Genomic DNA, 23,679 nt, shown 5'->3' with positions numbered 1-23,679 from the left:
GGATGCGTTCCAAGCAATTATTTCATGGGAAATTAATCAGAACTTGAAGTTGCTGGTAGCATGAACCATTCATTTCAGTAGATCTGTTTGAGGACCATTCTTCCAAACTTGGCCTTGCCCAGCCTAGCAACCTGATTGTCACCATGGTGAGAAGCCACTTGTCCTCCATAAGCAGTGAAATACATTTGAAACAAATCTTGCCTACCCCTGTTAAAGTTGTCACCTCATTCAGACTGCTGCGCCTGCTCCAGGCAAGCAGGGAGTCTGGTCAGCAACATGATTACTTGTAGCCTCTGATAATCATTGTCAGGCTATAAAGCACAATCAGAATCGTGCTAAGGGAACTGTAAATAAAGTGTCATTTTGTATTTCTGTACAAAACTTTTTTGGATCATTACCAGCTCGTATATTTCCCTATTGGCGTGCACACAAGCAGATGTGTACTGTCCCCATGCTGTACACCTTGTTCCCGGAGACTTTTTATTTTTCCGCATTGAACTTCTACAATGACCATACTCACAAAGCTAGGGGGAATATTTAATGAATGTTTGGCCTGTCAGCAGAGATTATAAACCATCTCCTCTTGCATTTAGTTGAGGCCATCTTGTGCAATTCATTCTAACAGCAATCACTGCAATTTTGATAAGGCTGCCATTTCTCCAACTTTCCTCATATGAGCAAACGTTAAGTGGTTTTAGCAGCCTGGCGTTGTCCTCTCCCTTCCTTAAGAGTACTTCATACACACTTTGTCTCCAGGACCCCACTTTGCCTAGTAACTGCTTCACATTCAAATTCAGCCAGCATTTATCCAGATGACACCAGGAACTTTCACACAGCTCACCCATTATCCCCATTAGAAGATCAGAGAGAGTCCAGGTCATTGGCATCCTAGGATGCTCATCCAGCTACCCCATCTCTTAAATTCACTCTATTTTCCCAGACTTCTTTTGAGTCCCATTGCAGAAATAAAGATGGGGATTTTGCCAAAGAGGAAGGGAAGCACAGCCCCTCAAGCCTGTTTTCCTCCCCACGTGCCCCTTGCACCTTGTGTTCCAGTTGTCCTAACGTCTTCGGATTAGTGGGCCATGCTGTTTTGTTCCTCTGCTTCCTTTCATTCATGCCGCTTCCTGTGCTGATTTTTCTACTGTCATAATTGTACTTCAAGATTCAACTTAACTGCTACTATATCTATGAATATAAAGATAGTACAATGTAGTGATTAAGAATAGGGACCCTGGGGGGCAGCTGGATGGCTTTGTTCGTTAGAGTGCAAACTCTGAACAAGGTTGCCAGTTCAATTCCCACATGAGATGTTGGGCTACGCCCCCTGCAACTAAAAATTGAAAACAGCAACTGGACTTGGAGCTGAGCTGCGCCCTCCACAACTACTGTGTTTCCCTGAAAATAAGACCTAGCCAGACCATCAGTTCTAATGCATCTTATGGAGCAAAAATTAATATAAGACCCGGTCTTATTTTACTATAAGAGCGGGTCATATATAACATTATGTAATATAATACTGGGTCTTATTTTAATACAAGACCGGGTCTTACATTAAATTTTGCTCCGAAAGACGCATTAGAGCTGATTGTCCAGCTAGGTCTTATTTTCAGGGAAACAGGATAGATTGAAGGACAACGACTTGGAGCTGATGGGCCCTGGAGAAACACACTGTTCCCAATATTCCCCAATAAAATTAAAAAAAAAAAATAGAATCCTTGGAGTCAAATAGCCTGATTTTTAAATCCTGCCTCCATGATTCTTTTTTATCTGTAGCCAAGTTACTTAACCATTTTTTACCTCACTGTCCTTCTCTCTAAAATAATCACAAAATATTTAGAACCCTGCCTGACACATATTAAATGTTGAATAAATATCATTTGATGTTTTTATGAATCTTCCTCTCCCTCTACCTTCTCTCCCCTTCCCCCAGAATTGAGTTCCCACACCATGTGCTCCCATGCCGAGAGTCTACTCCTACCACTCACGGTTGTAATAGTTGTTTATCTGTCTTCCCCAGTTTGAGAGCAGAGACCACACTTGTTTTGATACCTCCAGTTTTTGGCACCATTGGATAAACCACACTACACAGGCCAGGATTAAAATCTAAATGTTTACTAGTACCAGCATTAACACAAGGGGCCAGTGCAGTTCTTCACATCTTTGCCAATTGGGGTGCAAGCCAAAAAAGAAAATTCGAAGATGAATGTGGATACATCTCAACAAGGCCAAATTTAATTACGCTTTGTTGGTGGTTACTGTGAAAGTGATGTGACGTCAGAACTGGAAAAGCTCCCACCTGGTACAGAGATTTCCAGAATGTTCCGCAGAGAGCCCTGGAGGTTCTCGATAGTTGCCTTAGAGGCTCCGGGCCCTGTCCCCTCTTCCACCAAAGCAAATGTGCTTTGATCTGTTTCATATATTAGGTTTCGTACAAGTTTTTGTTTAAAGCAATTCAAGTCCTTATATGGCCAGGAGTGAAATGGCTCCAGAGACTGCTGAATAGCTTGTTGGTGCCAACACAGACTAGAACCCAGATTTCTGCCGAGAGCCCAGGACTCTCAAGCACGATGGTTACTAAATAAAGTGTTTCAAAATGTTTTGAAATCTAGAATTAAGCAAAATTAAGAACAAGCTAAGGTTACTATCAAAATTTAAACAAGATACATAAACTCATTTTTTTTACCTGTTATTTATGTACAGTGTACGAAAATCTCACAAGAGAAAAGTGGGAGGGGACTGGTATTCTTGGTCACTTGTCTTTCCCTAAGTAGAGAGATAGAGTCAGATCTGGGAGGGAACTACGAGGAAGGTCTTCTATCTTTCCAGCCCAACACTGGTGTAGTTCTTCCTTGTTACTGACGTCCACCTGGAGACTTACTTTTGGTGAAGAAAGCACTTCAGTATCAGAATTGCCCCCTATGTATAGTCCATGCAGCTTCAGTTTGCAGTTAGTGGGAGGGAAAAAAACATGATCTTTGAAAAAGATGTGCTCTTCAGTATTTTGATAAAATTACATTTCCACCATGATTGGGGTAAAAAAAAAATCTTGACACATCTATCCCCTTTTTTGTGCTCCAAAGAAACATGCTGCTGTGCTAATGGCAGCTGAGATTAGAACGATTTCATAAACCTCAAAAACTTAAATCAATATGGCCATTAGTTTCTCACAATGAAGTCTCATATTCAGCATCCCCATTTTATAGAAAGGGCAATAAATGTACTATTTTTTTCCCCACTCAGGAGTCAGAAATAACAACGATATACCTGTATATATAAGACGACTATGAAAAGGACAGGACCCATAGTATACTGAGGTACAGAATCATGGAATCTTAAAAAGACTCTCAGAAGAGCATTCGGCAGATTTATTTTTTACAGTTTTCCTGACAGAACAGATAGCTGATTAGGCAATGTGGATGTGTTCACCACATCATAATGCAACACCCACACCCCAATCTGTGCAGCTTTTCTTAGGGTTTGTAATGCTGAATTAATATTTTACTTCCTCTGACTTTTACCAGTTGGTCTCTGAAGCAATACATAATGAGGTGGTGCTCCCATTTATAGGACAGCCCTTCAAGTGATCCCAAAGGGCAAACCCCAAATTGTGTCCTCTTCTGCTGAGCGCTTACTGTGTGTCAAGTACAGTGCTAGGCATTACTTCGTTTAATCCTGCTTCAAAAAAAATTCACTGAGTTCCTATTGGGTGGAGCTGTGTTCTCATCTCAAGGTTCAACTAGGGAAGGCTCTGTTCCCACACTCACATGATCATTGGTAGAATTTGGTTCTTTATGGGTTCTAGGACTGAGGGCCTCGGTTTCTTACTGACGGTTAGATGGAAGTCACCCTAAACTCCTTGCCATGTGGGCCTCTCCATGGAGTAACTCACAACTTAGCAGCTGGCTTCATCAAAGTCAGCAAGGGAGAGTCAGCTAAGTAAGATAAATTTATTATGTAATGTAATCAGAGACGTGACATCTTGTAACCTTTGCCATAGTCTATATTAGAAGGAAGTCACATGTCCCACCCACACTGAAGGGGTGGGAATTACACTATGCATGAGTACCAGTAGGCAGAGATGATTATTGGGGACCATTTGGAGTCTGTCTATTATATCCATGTATATATATGGACCATAATTTATTTAACAAGTTTCCTCTTAAGTTTTTTCCAGCATGTTTGCCAGTATGAATAATGCAGTGAATGACAATATTTCATTCTGCCCATGTACCAGGGTTGCACATTAAATTTCTAGAAGTGGAATTTTCAGGTTGAAGGCTATGTGCATTTATAGTTTTGGTAAATTGCTGCCAAACTGGTCATGTTCCACAGGCAGTGTCTAATGCCTGTTTGTTCCACAGGCAATGTATGATTCCTGTTTCCTCATAAACTTGCTAGCTTAGTGTGTCATCAGTATTTTAGGTCTTTGCAAATGATATCTCAGAGAAATTTTCATTTGCATTTCTTTTATGAGCAAGATTAGAGTCTTTTCATATGTTTGAGAGCCATTTGTATTTTCCCTTCTGAAAACTATTTATGTTCTTTGCCACTTTTTCTATTAGATTTTTTACCTTACTGACTTGGAGGTCAGTATATAGTTTCAAAAAAAACTCACGCCGGTTATTCTGTGGAGAATTACCTGGGTGCAAGACTATGGTGTTTGGAAAAAGTGTGGTAGCAGTGTGATGGAGAAGTGGATGGATTTGGAGTTAGAATTGACAGGAGTTGGAAATGGATCGGATGTAGTGCTTGAGGGTAAGCAAAGAATCATAGATGACGCCTATATTTCAGGTGCATGTGAATGGATGGTGGTACCATGTACTGTGGTGGGGAAATGCAGGACAAGCAAGTAGAAAATGAAAGGGTTGTATTAAGAGCTTTGTTGGAAATTATAAAATTCTTAAAAAGAAGTTGAGGTCCTTGCGTTGGAAAAATTTTTTAAACACACAAAAGAGTAAATTGATAAATTTTACTACATCAGAACTTTAACTTCTATGTACTAAAAGACCTTATGAATAAAGCTAAAGGACAAAAAACAGATTGGGGGAGAGTATTTTGCAACATTATATAACAGACAAAGGATTTATATTACCTCACATAAGAAATTCCTACAAATCATTAAGAAAAAGACAACCCTAAAGAAAATAAGCAAAGTATAGGAATAGGGAATCGAACAGAAGGAAAGCCAAATGGCAAATAACTCTAGAAAGAGATAACTCATTTTCACTGGATAATAGGGAAATGCAAATTAAAACAACATTGAGATTCCATTTTTCACCATCAGATTGACAAAAACAACATCTGACAATAGAAAAATAGTGCTTTCACATATATTGTGGATGAAATGGAAATTGGATCAGTCTCTTTATAGAGGTTTTGATGTTATCTAGTAAAATTGAAAATCTGTATCCTGAAAGGCAGCAGTTCCAATCCTAAATACAGACCCTAGAGAAACTCTTGAACATTTGACTTAAGGAGACAATATTTACAGAATGTGTAAAGTTTTAAAACCAAACAAAAAAATCATGTTTTAGGTTGTTTATGAATTCATCTATTAAAGGTATTAAAATGCACACTAATATGCATAGGGAATTTAGGACCAAGATTGCCTCGAAGGAGTAAGAAAAGTGACTGGGAATGAGAATTGAGGTCAAGAGGAGGTTTAGCTCTGTACTATTTTATTTACATATGTTTAAAGGAGAATATATACAAATGTGTGTATGTGAGTATTTTACATATATACTTCAGGAAATAAAGACCAGAAGCAAATACAACAAAATGTTATAGTGGTAGAAATATGGGTATTTCTTATATTATTCCTTATACTTGAAAATATTTTTTTAACTTTCTCCATGTGAAGAAGTGTTTTATTTTTGGATATGCTTAATTTGAGATGTTTCTGAGATATCCTGGTGAAGATGTCAAGTAGGTGAGTAGATACATCATTTGAGCTCAGAATAGAGTTTGGGCTAGAGTCTTAAATGTTGGAGTCATCAGTATATACATGATAATTAAGGCCTAGGGAGTAGCTATGTCACCTAAGGAAAGAGAAGAGATAATAGAAAAGAGGACCCAGGACAAGTCTCATGGAAATTTCACATTAACAAGCTGAGGAGAAAAAGAAGAGACATCAGAGGAAACTGATGAAGTGAAGTAAGAGAAACAGTAGGAGTATATGGTGTCCTGGAGGCTAAAGGAAGAGACTGTTAATTAAAGGGATGGAAAGGACAACTGTGTCAAATGATGAGACGTTGAGTGAAAAATTGGTATCGTTGGTAATATGGCGGTCATTGGTGTTCTCGATAAGGATAATTTAATTGAAGGTGAGAACAGAAAGACATTGTAATGGGTGAACAAGATTTGTTAGACAAGGCACACAAAACACGATTCATAATGGGAAGAATGGATAAATCTGACTACATAAGAACAGTAACTTTCATTAGTGTTGAGAATATGTGTGGAATTCCTACAAATCAGCCACTATAAAAGATGATCCAAAAGAAAAATGGGTACAAGATAGTTAATTAGTTTACAGAAAAGGAAACTGGAATAGCCACTAAATATGAAAAGATATTGAACTTCATTAAAATAAAGGAAAGGCAAAACAATAATGAAATAACATTTCCACCAATAGATTGGCAAAAATCAAAGTTTAGTAATGGCAACAGGCAAGGCTTACCAAGGATGTGGGGAAATCCAACAGAGTCAAGTAAAAAACTATTAGAAATATTAAAAAGAGTTTAGCAAGATTGCTGGATACAAGAGCAACAATCTTATTTATCAATGAGAAAAGGTAATAAAATATAAGATCATTTACAACAGTAACAAACTATAAATACCTAGAGACAGACTAATAAAAATGTGCAAACATTTTATGGAGAAAATTATGCTTTAACAAGGAATATAAAAAGAAAATTAGAATAAATGGGGCAATATATACCATGTTCATGCATGAGAAGGGGCTTGGCATTTTAAATATATTGATTTTCATATTAGTCTATAAATTCAATGCAATTTAACCAATATTCCTACAAGATTTTTCAGGGAATTTGACAAGATGGTTTTAAAATCATGAGGAAAAATAGAGGTGTATAAATAGCAATAATAATAGCTAACAATTATTGTGAGCTAGCTTTTGAAAAAATATGTGGGTGACACATCCTACTAGATACAAAAGAATATTACAAAGCAATAGTTATTGGTGTAATATAGGTACAATAATTGGAAAAGAGATCTGTGGAAAAAACAGTTTAGAAGAAGACGTTGGGGGGGAGAGAAAAAAAAGAAAAAGAGAAAGACCTTGCTGTTAAATAACCTTATGTGGTAATCTTTTTTTTTTTTTAAAGATTTTATGGGGGAAGGGGAACAGGACTTTATTGGGGAACAGTGGGTACTTCCAGGCCTTTTTTCCAAGTCAAGTTGTTGTCCTTTCAATCTTAGTTGTGGAGGGTGCAGCTCAGCTCCAGGTTCAGTTGCCATTGTTAGTTGCAAGGGGTTGCAGCCCAACATCCCTTGCAGGAGCATGGAGCTCCAACCACCTGAGCCACGGGGCCAGACCCTCTTGATACAATTTTAAAAGAAACACTGTGGTTAAAACAAATTTTGTGCAAGAAAGCTGTTTCATGTTATACTATTTCCATAGGACAGATTCCCAGATATGTAATTACTGGGTCAAGGAATGGGGACATTTGAAATATTGCTGCCTTCCAGGAAACTCTTCCAATATACATACGTTCCTTTGGAAAATCCTAACTTGAAATATTCAGATCTGGGAGTTTTTCATAGGCATAAAAGGTCTGTCCTTCACTTAATCACTCTTAACTGATATTTAATTCTTCCACTTTGGAAATACATACCTTTGATGCATATAACTTTGCATTAATTTCTGATTTAATCAGTATTTGTCTAGATAAAATGTTGATCCTACTAATGAATGGACACAAAAAGAAGGTATTTTTGCTTAATATCAGGAAGGGCTTTCTAGAGAACGGTTCAAAGATAGACGCTCCACATATTGGAAGTAGGTGAACAGAGACTGGACAATTACTTGGCAGAATGTTAGATTCCTTCTTTCTTTTCATTTCTCAAGTCATTAGGAAACCCCTCTTCCCTCAGCCACGTGCAAAGACCTGAAGACACAGAGGTGAATAATTTTAGAGTGCTGCTGCCCAGGTTGAATTACAAGAGTTTAGCTAAATGTTCCCGTGCTGGGGTTCTCTCAATTCTTTGTTGAAAGCTGGACCTTAATTTTAGGTTTTGGAGGGTGTGCCAGTGCGAATGAATGACTGGAAACCCAGAATATGAAAACAGCTTTTATGAGATTTCAATTACGTTTCCTAAAACTATCCATCAAACTCACTTGTGGGTGCTGGATGCAAAGATACATTCTTGCTGAAGGGAAATTCAGGGACAGGAGAGATAGACAATTCCAGGTGGGGGAGGTTGGGCGGAAAAAAAAGCAGTCTCCTAGTGTTCTCCCTATTTGGCTCGTTTCGTGTACTCGATCGGGTGGTGCCAGGACCCTGATACTGACTACCCCAGCTGAATTAGCGCCGGCAGGCGAGCAAGCAGGGTAGGCCATTTAGTAGGCCGGAACCTTCCGGGCAGGTTCGTGCAGCAGTACGCCGGGGGAAACGTTTGAACGCTGCACCGCCCTGCGCCATGCCCTTCAGCCCAGTGCTCCGAGGAGAAAGCATACGACGTGGGCCCCGGCAGTGGTCGTGGTGGTTTTCTTTATAGTTGGCGGTCTGAGGCTAAGCCTCAAGTAGGAACGGCATCATCATGATGAGCGGACGGCCGGGCCGAGTGCCCTTAAAGTTCCTGCCGGATGAGGCCCGGAGCCTGCCCCCGCCCAAGCTGAACGACCCAAGGCTCGCCTACCTCGGCTTCTTGGGCTACTGCTCCGGCCTGCTTGATAACGCGATCCGGCGGAGGCCGGTGATGACGGCGGGTGAGGGCTGCGCGGGCGGGATCGGCTGGGAGGAGAGGGGGTCGCAGGGCGGGGCTGCCTGAGGTGCCTTCGCTGTCCGGGCCTTTTGGCAAAGGAGGCCCCGCCTCGCCTCCCTGGGGCATCTGCGCCCTGTGAGTTCTTCATAGCACCGCAGGGCCAGAGTGTCATTTGACACTTAAGGAAACTGAGGTGCAGTGAAACCCACTACCCGAGTCTCTGAAGGACCCGGGAATGGACTGCCAGCTCCCCTCTCAGTTCACGTCGTGAGTGCAAAAATGAGCGTTCAGTCCCTGCCATGCACTACTGACACTGTGCACATTATAGCATTTGATCCTCAAAACACCTTATGGGGAGGTATTACTCACAAATGTTGAAACAGAGCCTTAGAGAGATTAAAACAGCTTGCCCAAGGTCATATGGCTAGGAAGTAGCAGAGCCTGTTTTTAAACCTCAGAGCCTATATTCGAAACCAGCTCTTCTCAAACTTAATGTGCCTACTACTCATAGACTGGGGTCTTGTTAAAAATGCATATTCTGATTCATTAGGTCTGGGGAAAGGTTTGATGTTAACAAAATACCAGATAGTACTGATGCTGCTGGTTTGGGGACCTCACTTTGTGTGGGAGCTCTAAACCACCGGGCTGTATTTTCTAATAGTATGTCAGTGTCATGCTGTCAGAGCTTGATAATAGCTGACACACAGTCTGTGCTGGGGGCTATGAACCCCCAAAGGGGAAAGTGGAGGGAAACTCGAAGATGTATTTGAACTTAGCGTTTATTTATCAGGCAGATACTAGGAGAGGGCCTTCCCAGCTCATGGGGCTAGTGGAAATAAATGAAGGCAAGGGCTTCTGAATGGAGGGCAGTTTGCCGATTGAGTGTGCAGGGTAGAGCAGTAAGGCTCCAGAGAATATTAGGTAGATCGTGGCAATGTATTTTCTCAGTGGACAGGAACCTTTTTAGCTTTTGGTTGCTGCAGGCGAGGGAAGGCAGAGATGCAATGATCAGACACCTGTTTTAAATGGTCAACTTTGTCAACAGTGTGAAGCCCTGGTAGGAGCTGAGAACCCGTTAGGAAGAAAACTAATACAATGGTTCAGACAACCAGAATCACCTCACTTGTGCCGCTTATGCCTTCTTCCAGCTATATGTCCTGCCTAGAGGTCAGCTCCCAGCGCACCAAATCGCAGCATTTCCACTGCTCAACTAATATTGAAATCCCATCTCCCTTGGAAATGACCCTGCTGCACAGAAAGGAGTGATCTTTGACCATTTCTGCCTCTGGGGAGGTGGGGTTTTCTCCCCTTTCATTACCACTCCACATTTGCCTGATCCTGTCCCTTGGTGTAATGGAAAGAGCTCCACTTCGGAACCAAATGGCCTTGCTCCACTTCATCCAACTGTGTCACCTTGGGCAAGTTACTTGGTCAGGCAGTTCAGAGCCAAAGTTTCCTAATCTAAAATGAGAATAACTGATCTTTGCATATTTGTTGTGAGAATTGAGAGTTTATAAGTAAACTGCCTGGCACACAAAAAGTACTGGACAAGGTTCCCTTTCCTTAGTTCTTGTCATGCAAACAGTTTACCATATATTTATTTGTTCATCATTTACAGAGCTCTTTTTCTGGGCCAGGCGGAAAAAGGGCTGTCCCTACATGGGATGAGGAATACCATCCCTGACCGTGAGGAGTTCCTAGTCAAGTCAGGGAGGCAAGTAAATAGTCCATTATGGGCCTAGGTGTGACCGATACGTGTTTTGATGCAAGTGGATGAGCAGAGAGCACCTGGGGAGCACGAAGGAGGTGCAGATCGGAGGGAGCCTGTTCTAGAGGAAGTAAAGTTTGGCTGAAATGTGACGTAAATACCACTTCATCTCGCCTCCTTGTCAAGCAATGTTTTAGGCCTTTTCTGGGAGACAAGAGCATAGCGGTTAAGAGCACATGCTTTGGGGTTTGACACCACCTCCACCCTACTAGTCATTTGATTTTGGAGAAGTTACTTAATCTCTGTGAGCTTTAGTTTGCTCGTCTATGAAAGAGGGAGAATATCTACCTTATCGTGCAGCTGTGAGAACTAGATGAGATGATGTATATAAAGCACTTAGTACAGAGCTAGGGGTCAGACTTCCTGGGCTCCCTGAGGTTCCCTAAGTTGCTTTGGAAAATTTAGGTCTTGAGGACTTTAGTGAAATGGTAGCATTTATTGAATGCATATTATGTTTGTCTAGCTCAATGTCTGGTATACAAGGTTGGACAATTAAGTTTGCAAACTCATCCTAGAAAAAGTGCTACATACATACCTCACTGCTGAATATCACTATGGTCACCTTTGAAGTACTCCCCTTGGGAAGCTATGCACTGATGCCAGCGCCTAGTCCACCCTTCGAAGCAATTTTGGAACTCTTGCTGGAGTGGCCATCAGAGCTGTCATCCATCATATTATCCTTGATGTCCTGAATGTCATCAAAATGTCTTCCTTTCAATATTTCCTTTATCTTCAGGTAAAGAAAGAAGTCATTGGGGGCCAGATCAGGTGAGTAGGGAGGGTGTTCCAATACACTGATTTGTTTACTGGCTAAAAACTCCCTCACAGACAATGCCATGTGAGCTGATGCATTGTCGTGATGCAAGAGCCATGAATTGTTGGCGAAAAGTTCAGGTCGTCTAACTTTTTCATGCAGCCTTTCAGCACTTCCAAATAGTAAACTTGGTTAAGTTTTTGTCCAGTTGGTACCAATTCATAATGAATAATCCCACGGATACCAAAAAAGGTTAGCAACATCACTGCCACAAGTTAGCAAACTTAATTGTGCGACCTCGTGTAGTGGTGCTTAATAAGTTTATTGAATAAATAAGTATATGTAGATTACAAGGAAGTATAAAATATGGTCTCAACTCTCCAAAGATTTACAAACCAGATGAGCATATCCATTAAAAAGACAAATTGTGGCATAAGTTTCTGCACATAGGGTAATGGACGTGACAGTCAGAAGATTGGGTAAGGAGAGCCATGTGGATCTTCACACTATGGCCCTGGAGAGTACCTGGCATTCTGTGCATAGTATTGGCATATTCTATCCATGAAATCAAACTGTGCAGATCTTGTTCAAGTTACCAGAAAACATTAAATAGAATTTTTCCTTAAGCTTTTTTTCATCACTTATTTTTAAACCTTTGTTGCTGGTTACCACTTACCTGCCCTAAATTTAGAGTTAGTTGGTATGAAAGTGTCCACAAAATTAAGTATTTATTAATATCTAGTTTAAATTATCAGTAATGTACACTGTCCTGCAAAGAGCACCATGGCTTCCAAGTTAAAAGTCACTAAATAAAGGAAAGAAGGGGAACATGATTGTGGAGGGTTTGTGTATTTCGTGAAAGGGAGACTACCACTGAGAGAGCGAGGTTAGGGAAATGGGACTTGGGAGGAGGCCAAGCCATGCCTTTAGGGCTGGAACATGCCGTCATCTAAAACATTTGTGGAGTCTTTCTGTGAGGGAGATGGGTAAGCACTGAAAGCCTGGTGTTTGTACTCCGGTGGCACATGGGACAGTATTGCAAGTGGCCCATTAGGGGAAGCAGTGGCTGTTTGGGGTAAGAGAGCCTGCAAAAGAGCCTAGGCCTTGTCTAGTCCCAGATCATAGTACTGTTTTACATTTCTGTTGTTTTATACATTTTTCCAAAATATTTTTATACACATTTTCTTTTGGTTTATATACTACTACTGTGAAAAAGATAGGGTAGGTATTATCTTTCTTTTAGAGATGGTAAATTGACTTGCCCAGGGTCATTCGTCACTTAAATATTTATTAAGTGCTATCTATGTGCTGGCATACAAAGATGATTCAAACATTGGCTTTGCCTGGGTAGTAGAGACGGAAATAATTATTTACATTTACATTTTTTTTACATTATTTACATTACATAATTATTTAGCAATTTACATTTACTAGAGATGAGTTCACCTTTTAACTCCAGGAAAGTTCAGGGAAGACTTCTTAGCAGAAGTGATGTCTGGCTTGAGCCTTGAAGGATCAGGAATAACCAGTGCACGGTGTATAGAAGCATGAAGGAACCTAGTTTGTGTGAGAAATTGAAAGCAGTTCGATACAGCTGGAGCACAGATTTCCTATCAGAGAGTGTCAGAAGGTGAGGCTGGGAGAGTCAGCTCCTGCAGGAGATCATATGCCGGACTTGGGACTCCCGTTGAGCATAATTGAAGGAAAAGGGACCAACAAGCTAGGTTTGTATTTTAGTAAAAATTCCTCTAGTGACAGGATAAAAGCTGGCATCAGTGTGGAGTGGAAAATGAGATGAAAGGAAGACCGGTTAGTGCAAATGAGAGATAAGTTCCCTGAAGGGAGGAAAGGAAATATTTACACAGTAGAACTCACAGCACTCAGTAACTGGATGTGGGGGCAGAGGGTAGGAAAAAAGGGATGATTACTGTAATTATTACACAGGACTTGGATTCCGGTGAATGCTCTTATTCTCAGAATTAGGAGAAAGAGGTACGAATAGGAAGGAAATGAGTTCACTTGGGGGTATTTAAGTGAACATATCTGTCAAACATTTGATTTATCTGTTATTCAGCGTGGGTCTCTGAGTTGGATGTATTTATGGGTTACCACCACATGCATAATAGATCAAACTAAAGGGATCAATGAGTTCTCCAAAGGACTATGTGTGAGATAAGAAGTGGAGGGCTAGGGATAGAATTCTAGGGCTTAGCTAGAAAATTAAACCTGCAGTTAGCCTTTTGCAAAAAAGTGTTCCCATATGAAAGGGAACCTTTGGATCTCCCCTTCAGACCTTAAATTTTGGCTTTCTCTAGATCATGTGATTTGATCCTCTCCAGTCTCATTATAATAGGACGATTGTTTTAGTAGGACGAATAGGTAATATATGCAAATAGGACAAAATTTTGAAGGGGTAAAAGAATTAAGATATACCCGGGTACAAAAAAAAGTATACACATGACTTGTATTCATCTTTTGTTAAATGGTATATATTTAATATTACAATTTTAATACAGTTTTTTTCCTTTCTTAAAATGTGTGTACAATTTTTTGGCCCCCTCTGTGTTTATAGTGTAGCTTGCTGTTTTAGTAACTACTAAATATGCAAATATAAATCTGTATGTGGAGACAAACCAAGTTGTTTTTAGACCATTTAGAGGACTTAACCTGTGTTTATACAACCTGCACAGGGGCTAGAATACAAGTAAGTTTACATCTAAAGTTAACTTATTGAAAAAGAAAAAAAAAATGTTTTTGGTTCTCAGTCTCGACTTCAGGATTTGGTAGTTATCCGCCTTTCTCCATGAAGAAATTTATAAAACCTGAATTTCAAAAATCTTGGGTTCTATTGATAGTTAACTTTATAGACTTAATGTCGCTTTTCATAATTGCCAGATTTCTTTTAAGACTAGGTCTCAAGGTCAAGGCAGTTTGTTCATAATAGCCATATAGAAAAGCCCTTAAAAAAAAAAGTTTTGGAAGAAATAACAATAAATTATATATCTGAAATGTAAGAATATAATCTTTAATACACATTGACTGATTTTTGCTTTCTTTGGGATTTGCCGGTTTAATTTCAGGGTTGCATCGCCAGCTTCTTTATGTTACTTCCTTCGTTTTTATTGGATATTACTTTTTAAAACGTCAAGACTATATGTATGCTGTGAGAGACCATGACATGTTTGCATATGTCAAATCACATCCAGAGGATTTTCCTGAAAAAGGTATTTCACGTTAATTGTAGAAAACCTCTTTCTTACTCTGCATTATTTTCCCTGGTTTGTCTTTTCCATGCCTGTGGCTTCAGGTACCTCTATTCTGTTGGCAACCACATCTTTGTCTATAAACCAAAATTCTCATGAATTCATATATCCAGTTTCTGGCTAAGTCCCTCTGTGTCCCTCAGACAGCAGACAGAGCTCATGTTCGCTCTGCCTGCCCAGCCCTGGTCTGTGCCCTGCTTTAGTGAATGGCACTACTGTCCACCTGGGCGCTCCAGCCAGAAGCCTGGGAATCAGTCTGGATCTGTCACTTCCCATTGGTCAGCACGTTCTACCATGCTACTTCCTAACTGTTTCTCAGCTCTGAACTCTCTGTCCCACTGCTACTACCCTGGTTCAGGCCCTGATAATCTTTCGCTTTGACCCACTTGCCTCCAGCTCACCTCTGCCTTTGGTCTCACTGAAGTTCACATCTCAGGCTAATTGCCTAGTAGAAACACTGCCCATACCTCTTACCTACCACGTGACATACACAGAGGTCCCTCATTGGACTGTAGCTTCATCTTTGTTTCCCTAACCGTCAGCACAGAGCCTACACATAGGACGCACTTAATAAATAATAGCTGACCTGAAGGAACCCACAGAACCCTGCGTCCTCTCCCATAACTCATCTCCTACCTTGTGAAATCTGTGTCCTGAACCTGCCTTGGATCACTTTGTACACACTGTACCTTGATTCTCCTCTTGCCCCATTTCCACCCTGTCATCTAGCAAGTTCCTGCTCAATATTCTTCGTCTCAATGAAGATTTCACCCTGCTACAGACAGCAATCTCCTCAGCACACTCGACTCATCTCTGTTCAACTATGAATATAATTATAACTCTTCTTGTTTTTATTTTGTACACATACACACAATACAGGTGTGCACATATGTGAATGATGAATGAAGGAAAATTTTGAACTTGTAAATGGTATAGATTTTAAGTAGATTTTCCTATTTATGTAAATGTGTAATATTAAGCATTTAAATTTCATTAGACTGAATTATGATCTCTAAAGTCCTATGTAGCTCTAAAATTTTGTTACTCTAGTATTCCCGTAGCCTTCTGTCACATATGTGGTGTTTATGGTAGATCAAAAAGGTACAGGGTTTTGTTTTGTTTTCTGTTTTCTGTTTTTGAGCTCTTCTGCCAATGAAGAGCTCAAAGACTAATACAAAGTAATGAATAGTGGTTGTATCAGGGACCAGGAATACTCAGAACTGCTGGATGTTAGAGTTGAAGAAGTTTGGAAATAGTGATTCCTAAGGCTGAGACCCAGTGGCAGAGTAGTCCTCAGTCCCAGCCCACTGGCCCCTTGCCTCAGTATTTCCACTAGCTCCCTCCGTCAGAAGCAGCGTGTATGGCCTCCCGGGCTCACTCTGGCCCGAGCAGCAGATGACTGGCAGGTGTGCCAAGAGCCTCGTGCACGGCGACGCGAACGTGGAGAGCATGACCACCACGCCCCTCCTAGCTGACCTGAAACCCCCCCACCCCGTTCGTTCCTTCCTTCACCCCTCCAGTCAGGCTCCCCCTGGCAGCACTTTGCCCCTCCAGGCAGCCATCTGGATATCACCACAGCTTCTTCCAAAGTGATTTTTCATTCAGCCAAGTACAGTGTCTCAGTGATCGCCAAGCCATGGTGGAGGACAAGAAAATGAGGAAATTCTTAGGGGTTTCTATCTATAAGTATATTATTGTTAGTTTTTCTTTAGGAAATAGGATTTTGAAAACATAATTTAAAAATAAATTTTTTGTAATCTTTCCTTTTATAGATAAGAAAGTTTATGGTGAAATTCTTGAAGAATTCCATCCAGTGCGTTGATGTCTCCATAATGCTTGTTCCGGTTTCACTGTTACCGGTTATTTCTGAATTTTATGGGACGTGTTTTCGTGATATCTGAAGTTTATGTTAATCTGTATGTTAACAGCTATGTGATTAAAATGGTTACCACGAGCACCCTGACTCTTTTTTTGTCATAAGAAAAATAGCTCATCAGAGAATAGTCATTTTCCATTCATCCAATTTTAAAAAGACATCTGACAGATTTTAAAATGGAGTTTAGTTCTAGTTTGGAGTTGGCCGACTATAGCCTGTGAGCCAAATCTGGCCCACTGCCAGTACGATTCTGTTGGAACACAGCCGTACTCATTTGTTTACATGTAGTTTATGGCTGCTTCCATGCTACAGCAGCAGAGTTGTGTAGTTGTGACAAAGACCTTCTGGCCTGCAAAGCCGAAAATATTTAATATATGGCCGTTTACAGAAAAGGTTCGCCTGTTCCGGTGCTAGTGCAAAGCAAAACAAAGTAAGCCAGATTATGGAGAGTTTTGGGAGTCGTTTGTGGAATAATTTTTGACTTGATCCTATTGGTAGTAGAAAGTCACTAAAGGGTTTTAAATGGGAATAACACAGTCAGGTTTGTATTTCTGAGCTCTCTCTGCAACAGTATAGCAGGTGGTTTAGAAGCAGAGACTCAAGAGCAGAAGACCGAGCCTGCAAAAGGGTCTTTGCCGAGATGGATCATCCTGGAGACAGTGGGCTCAGTGCTAACGCTCGACAGCGGAGCAGTTAGTAGTGAAAGATCCCACCTAACTGGAATGAGGTTACTCTCTATGGCTTAGCGAATCCAAATGCTTGTCCAGTAAGTTTTTGTTTCCAAACTCAGATGTGCAATCAGATTAGTTTTGGGAGATTAATAAAATTGTTTCTCTTTGTACATGATTTCAAATTAGGTGGCAGTATGAGTATAAGCAGATGGTTTTGGGGCAACATCAGATGAGTTCCATCTCTTTTCTCGAGTCCCACTTGTTAAACGTGAAATCATGTCTGAGAAAGTATTTTAGAAGTTAAAGATACATACAAACGTGTATGTTTTATGGGTTTTGCCCTAAATAGGTTTGTAGTTCACCTGTGCCCAGCAAGTACAGGAATGTGAACCGCTTATCCCAAGAGACTGTGCTACCCCTTAGTTCTAGCAACGGCTAGAAAAACATACAAGGTGAGGGTATGGGGAAAATTAGCTTACGATGAAAGCGCTCACATGCCAGGTGCTTTTGATTCATCTTGTCTAATTTCTCCAACCTTGTGAGGTAGGTAACACTTTCGCCATTTTACAGATGAGGACATTTAGGTTGCAATGGGTTAAAGAACTTGCCCAAGGTCACATAGTGAATGACTGCCAAGAGGAGGGAGGTGAACTTTGGTTGGGCAGATGCAAAAACTTCCACTCTTTCTCCCATGCCACGCTAGCCAGGTAACATCTAGTCCTTCGTGAATCACTGACCACCACCCCAAGCTCGTAAGAGGAGTGGGGGAGTTCTGAATAGCAACAAGCATCCTGAAGGTGACCCAGTGATGAGTCCACGAATTGGTTCTCAGAAGGGGTAGGGAAGGGGAAGCATCCCAGAGAACTCAGTTGCCTCACTTCCAGCTGCAGGTCCCGGCCTTTCTGGTCTTGTCAGGGCTAGCAAACTGCTCTATGTCCTCACAGAGTCTACTTTCTATCATGTAAAGGGATCTATGGAATGCAGAAGTGTTAAAAAACCAAGTCACTATCAATCCACACCACTAAAGTAGTGTCACATGCCTACTGAAACAGGAAAAATAGTGAAAAGGCTCAGTGGTGCTGCTATAGGAGAATTCTGGCAGTGTCGGCACTGTATGTAAGAAGAACCAGGTTATTAGAGCTGCAATAACTTCTAGTTCCACCTCTATTTTACTCACAGGGAAACTGCAATGCAGTAAGGTGGATAAGTTGTCCGATGTCATGCAGAGGTCAGTGACAGAGCCAGGACAAGAGCCCATGTTTTTTTTCTTTTTTCTTTTCAGCTTTATTGAGGTATAATTGACAAAATTATAAGATACTTCATATTCAAAGTGTACATTGTGATTATTTGATATATGTATATATTATGAAAGGATTCCTCCCATCTAGTTAACACATCCATCACTATATATTCGTATTTTGCTAAGTACATTGAACTTCTACTTCCTTAGCAAATTTCAATTGTATAATACAGTGTTATTAACCATAGTCACCATGTTATACATTAGATCCTCACACCTTATTCATCTCATAGCTGAAAGTTTGTACCTATTACCAACCTCTCCCTATTTCTTCCTGTCCCCAGCCCCTGGCAACCACTACTCTACTCTCTGTTTCTATGGGTTTGAAATTTTTTTTTTTTTCAGATTCCACATATAGATCATACCATGCATTATTTGTCTTTCTCTAATTTATTTCACTTAGCATAATGCCCTCAAGTTCCATCCATGTCGTCAAAAATAGCAGGATGTCCTTTTTCATGGCTGAATAATACTCATATATACATACACATAAGTAAATGTACACACATATATGTATGTGTATACTCATATATGCATATATATATATATACATATATATATATATACACACATACATATCTCACATCTTCATTCATCCATTGACAGACACTTAGGTTGTTTCCATATCTTGGCTATTGTGAATAATACAGTGAAGATGGGAGTTCAGATATCTCTTCAATATCCTATTTTCATTTCCTTTGAATATTTACTCAAGTGGAATTGCTAGATCATGTTAGTTGTATTTTTAATTTCTTGAGGAACTCAACTCCATACTGCGTTTCATAGTGGCTATACCAATTTACATTTCCACCAACAGTGCACTGGGTTCCTTTTTCTTCACATCCTCGCCAACACTTGTTATCTCGTCTTTTATGACAGCCATTCTAACAAGTGTGAAGTGATATCTCTTTTTTTTCAATTATAATTGACATTCAATATTATTTTATATTAGTTTCAAGTGTACCATGTAGTGGTTAGACATTTATATAATTTTTGAAGTGATTCCCCCAGATAAGTCTAGTACCCATCTGGCACTATACATAGTTATTACAATATTATTGACTATATTCCCTATACTTACTGTACACCCTCATGACAATTTTATAACTACCAATTTGTACTTCTTAATCCCCTTTTTTAAAGATTTTATTGGGGAAAGGGAACAGAACTTTATTGGGGAACAGTGTGTACTTCCAGGACTTTTTCCAAGTCAAGTTGTTGTCCTTTCAATCTTAGCTGTGGAAGACATAGTTCTGCTCCAGGTCCAGTTGCCATTGTTAGTTGCAGGGGGCACAGCCCACCATTCGTTGCGGGAGTCGAACTGGCAACCTTGTGGTTGAGAGCCCACACTCCAACCAACTGAGCCATCCGGGAGTTCAGCGGCAGCTCAGCGGCAGCTCAGCTCAAGGTGCCGTGTTCAATCTTAGTTGCAGGGGGCAGAGCCCACCATCCCTTGCTGGAGTCAAGAAGTCGAACCTGCAACCTTGTGGTTGAAAGCCTACTGGCCCATGTGGGAATCGAACTGGCAGCCTTAGGCATTAGGAGCACGGAGCTCCAACCGCCTGAGCCACCCGGCCAGCCCTCCCTTCACCTTTTTCACCCAGTCCCCTAACCCCCCTCCCATCTGTTAACCATTAGTTTTCTCTGTATCTATGAATCGGTTTCTATTTTGTTTATTTTGTTCTTTAGATTCCACATATAAGTGAGGCCATATGGTATTTGTCTCTATCTGACTTAGTTCACTTAGCATAATACCCTCTAGGTCCATCCATGTTGTTGCATATGGTAAGATTTCTTTTCTTTCTTTCTTTCTTTTTTTTTATGAAGAGCCCACGTTTTTTAACTTCTGCTATAGCACACAGCCTCCACAAAAATCAGGTGAGAGTGTGCTGACGCATTGTGGTGTAGAATAGCTGCTCTTGTCTTCAAAGCAGTTTGGTTGGTCAAGGACTGGGTGTTCTAGCCCCTCTGCCATCCCAATTCCCACCTCCAGCCTGGGCTGCAGAATTCTAAGGCACTAAAGAAATTCACTAATGTAGAGGAAAAGAATTAGATGCGAGTTAGACCAGGGTTCATGCACATCTCAGCGCTGCCATTTCCTGAGTAACCTTGGATTCATTTTACTTCTCAGGCCTCCAGTTTTTTTCATCTGTGAAAGGGGATGATAAATCTATTAGATAATTGATATGCAAGTGGTTTTAAACTACAAACTATTTAATTACCAATTATTATTTTTACTACTACTCCTGTTGATTATTCAGTGAAGAAACTGAAACCCAGGGAAGTGAGGTGGCTAAACCACAGCTTCACAGCTCATTCGTGGTGGAACCAGAACTTAACCCCAAAGCTGTTAACCCAGCCCAGTTATATTCAGGAACCTCTGAAAGGCCACCCAGGGAGCCTTGAGGAGAGAGTAAGGCAGGGTTGAAACTGACAATTTGGGCTTGGGTTTGAGGTAGGGGAAGGAGAAATGGCTGAGGTAATACCTGAGCAGAACTCTCCACAGGCTGTGTGTTCAGGTCCCTGTTTATAGCCCGTCACTATAGGGTGGACTTCAGGAAGATTATGAAGATAACACATATGGCCAGGATTGGGTGTGATGGAAAGAACACTCAGCTCAAAGTTGGGGCCAGTCTGGCTTTTGTCCCCTTACTATGATTTTCAGTGAATCGCTTTACCTCTGGCTTTAATTTCCTTACTAGTAAAACGGGAATAAAAATCCTGCCCCACATACGTCCATCAGTGGTTTTGAGTGTGCCATGGACGTGAACATGGGTTATCACTGATGAAGTCAATCTGTGGGAGCAGAGCTGGCATGTGGCACAGGATCACAACTGGCAGGTGGTATGGCCAAATGTCTCCTACTCTTTATGCAGGAAAGAAGCATGCACGACTGTCCTAGGTCCTCTTCCCATCACCTACCTGATGCCACCACCTGCTTTTCTAGCTCGCTGCCCATCCATACCTCACAAACCCAGCCCTTCTGTGCATAGACCTATGTGCTCAGACCCCTAAACATGGATATGGCCTCATAACAGGGCTTCCCCACAGGCATGCCTCCACAATGGTGTGTCTGGAACAGACCGGAGTGCCAGCAGCAGTCCTTGAGCTTTCCACTTGGCTGGCTGCGGCCTGGGATGGCCAGAGGACCCCTGCCAGTTGCAGGAATACTGTGAGCAGCCTCACCTACGTACCCCACTGGGCCATATAATATAATTTGTCATGTTCCATGACTTGAAAAAATGTTGGGAAGCACTGTTCCCCCCCACACACACAGAATTCACAATTTACCTGAATAAATACCTACACTTACTAACAAATGAACACATGCATAAACATATATATGTGCATATAAGGTATGCACCCACAGGCCACTTTTCCTTCTGTCTCCATTACAGTTCACGGCCATGACTCATCAATTCTAGCTCAGAAGGAGAGTAAGGCAGGCCTGGCCTTGGGCCCTCCCAGGCTGTGGTTCCAGTACCCTGAAGTGAGGTGGCTCCATCTCAGATTCAGTTGCCCTGAATCTGCTCCCCTCCCTCCCCTGGAATGTCCCACCGTGGACTCGAACACCCACTAGCATGGCTACCATTACCTTCCCTAGAGTCCGAGGCTTATATGGCCTGTCCCGTTATCTCCTGGTATATCTTCGTCACTTCCTGGGCTTTCAAGGTTAGGTGAGTGAGGATGTGATGAAGGCTGGAGAAGTGCAGGTGGAACTGGGCTTCTAGATCCAGCTGCCTCAAGACCTCTCCATCGGTTGCCTGCGTGTCGTCATTCTCAGCCTCATTGCCTTCACCACCTGCCATCTTGACCTGCCACTCCTCCCGAGGCAGCAGCCCGTGGTCCACATCCACGCAGATGGCCTTGAGCATGGTGAAGCAGTTGTAGAGATCCGGACCCCCAGCCCAGCGGCCAGGCGCACTCAGCTGCGCATCCTGCAGAAGGCTGGGGAGCATCACCACCTGCTCCATATTGTGCACCGCCGCCGAGTACCGGTCTATGACAGTCAGCAGGCAGTTCTTGGGGTAGCGCTTGGTTAGCACCTGCATGGTGACTTCCTCTCCCACGCCGAGCCGGGCAGACTGCCCCAGCACTATTTCTAGGCTGTAATTTTTACATCTGGATGAGACTGCAGTTTGACAGAATGTCGAAGCCCAGCCTATGGGTCAACACAGCCCTGTTTTTGGCCAATCCCAGGGCTTGGGCTCCAATGTCTGTATCAGGGGATCCATCTGCCCAAGGACAGGCCTGTCAGCCATCTGCCTATCATTTCAGCACTCTGTGACTGCCTCAGCAAGAGCCTAGCTCCTCCTCCATTAGTTGGCAGTGCCAATAACAGGGAAACTTTTCCCTTTGGCAACTGGTGCACTTGACCCCAGGACAATAATTAACTTTTTCAGGTCATCTGAGACCAAGATGCCTCTTGCTTCCTGCTTAGACTAGCCTCCTAATGTGCAGCTCTCTTCTCCAACCTGGGGTGCCTCAGCTGAGACATGAATGAGGATGGTCATGAAATAAAACCACTTAGTGGGGGGCAAAGAGCCCTGAAGTTGGAGCTGGAAGCCCAGTCCTGCAGTTTCCTAGCTATGTGTTTTGGTTGTTTGCTGGCTTACATTTATTCGGCACTTACTTTGCATCAATTTCTGCGCTAAGCTCTTTCACAAGTTATCTCATTTAATCTTCTCCACAACCCTACAATGAAATGTTTCAGTCTTCCTGTTTTATCAATGAGAAAACTGAGGTGCAGAAAAAAGCTAAAGTAACTTGCCCAGGGTCCCATTGGAGCTGGAATTCCAGCCCAGGACCACCTCTCTCCCACCTCCAATCAGTGCTCTAGACCCATGTGGGAGGTTTCATGAGTTATACAAGTTTGCTAGGTCCATATTTTCATCTGTAAATTTGAGGTGGTGTGGTGAGAATCAAATAAGACAAAGCTAAAGAAAATGCTTTATAAGCCACAAAGCACAGTCCCTGGATGTATTTATTATCTGTGCAGATTCTAGATTCATGCTGGGGTCCCTCCCAACTCTAACCTGTAATTCCACAAGTTACAAAGCTTTCTCGTTAGCATTGACCTAGTCCTTTGGCCAAAGTC

At 41.7% G+C, this 23,679-nt stretch overlaps 2 protein-coding genes across 3 annotated transcripts; one reads left to right on the top strand and one right to left on the bottom strand.

Moving 5' to 3' along the window:
* Nucleotides 1–8,632: 8,632 nt before the first annotated feature.
* On the top strand, nucleotides 8,633–16,691 carry NDUFC2 (NADH:ubiquinone oxidoreductase subunit C2). 2 transcript variants are annotated; one of them, XM_033121288.1, is made up of 3 exons: nucleotides 8,633–8,953; nucleotides 14,552–14,695; nucleotides 15,464–15,591. In XM_033121288.1, the coding sequence occupies exons 1-3, from the start codon at nucleotides 8,785–8,787 to the stop codon at nucleotides 15,559–15,561; spliced, it is 411 nt and encodes a 136-aa protein (XP_032977179.1). In that variant the 5' UTR covers nucleotides 8,633–8,784; the 3' UTR covers nucleotides 15,562–15,591. The 2 variants fall into 2 exon arrangements, with proteins under 2 accessions (XP_032977179.1, XP_032977180.1); XM_033121289.1 differs by lacking the exon at nucleotides 15,464–15,591 and adding an exon at nucleotides 16,507–16,691 and having other exon boundaries at nucleotides 8,636–8,953.
* Nucleotides 16,692–22,176: 5,485 nt separating this feature from the next.
* On the bottom strand, nucleotides 22,177–22,861 carry THRSP (thyroid hormone responsive). Its single transcript, XM_033120607.1, has one exon. The coding sequence runs from the start codon at nucleotides 22,631–22,633 to the stop codon at nucleotides 22,196–22,198; it is 438 nt and encodes a 145-aa protein (XP_032976498.1). The 5' UTR covers nucleotides 22,634–22,861; the 3' UTR covers nucleotides 22,177–22,195.
* Nucleotides 22,862–23,679: the final 818 nt, after the last annotated feature.

This window comes from Rhinolophus ferrumequinum, chromosome 11 (assembly GCF_004115265.2).
Source record: "Rhinolophus ferrumequinum isolate MPI-CBG mRhiFer1 chromosome 11, mRhiFer1_v1.p, whole genome shotgun sequence".
Taxonomy (NCBI): Eukaryota; Metazoa; Chordata; class Mammalia; order Chiroptera; family Rhinolophidae; genus Rhinolophus; species Rhinolophus ferrumequinum.
This window is presented reverse-complemented; position numbering and strand designations above follow the sequence as displayed.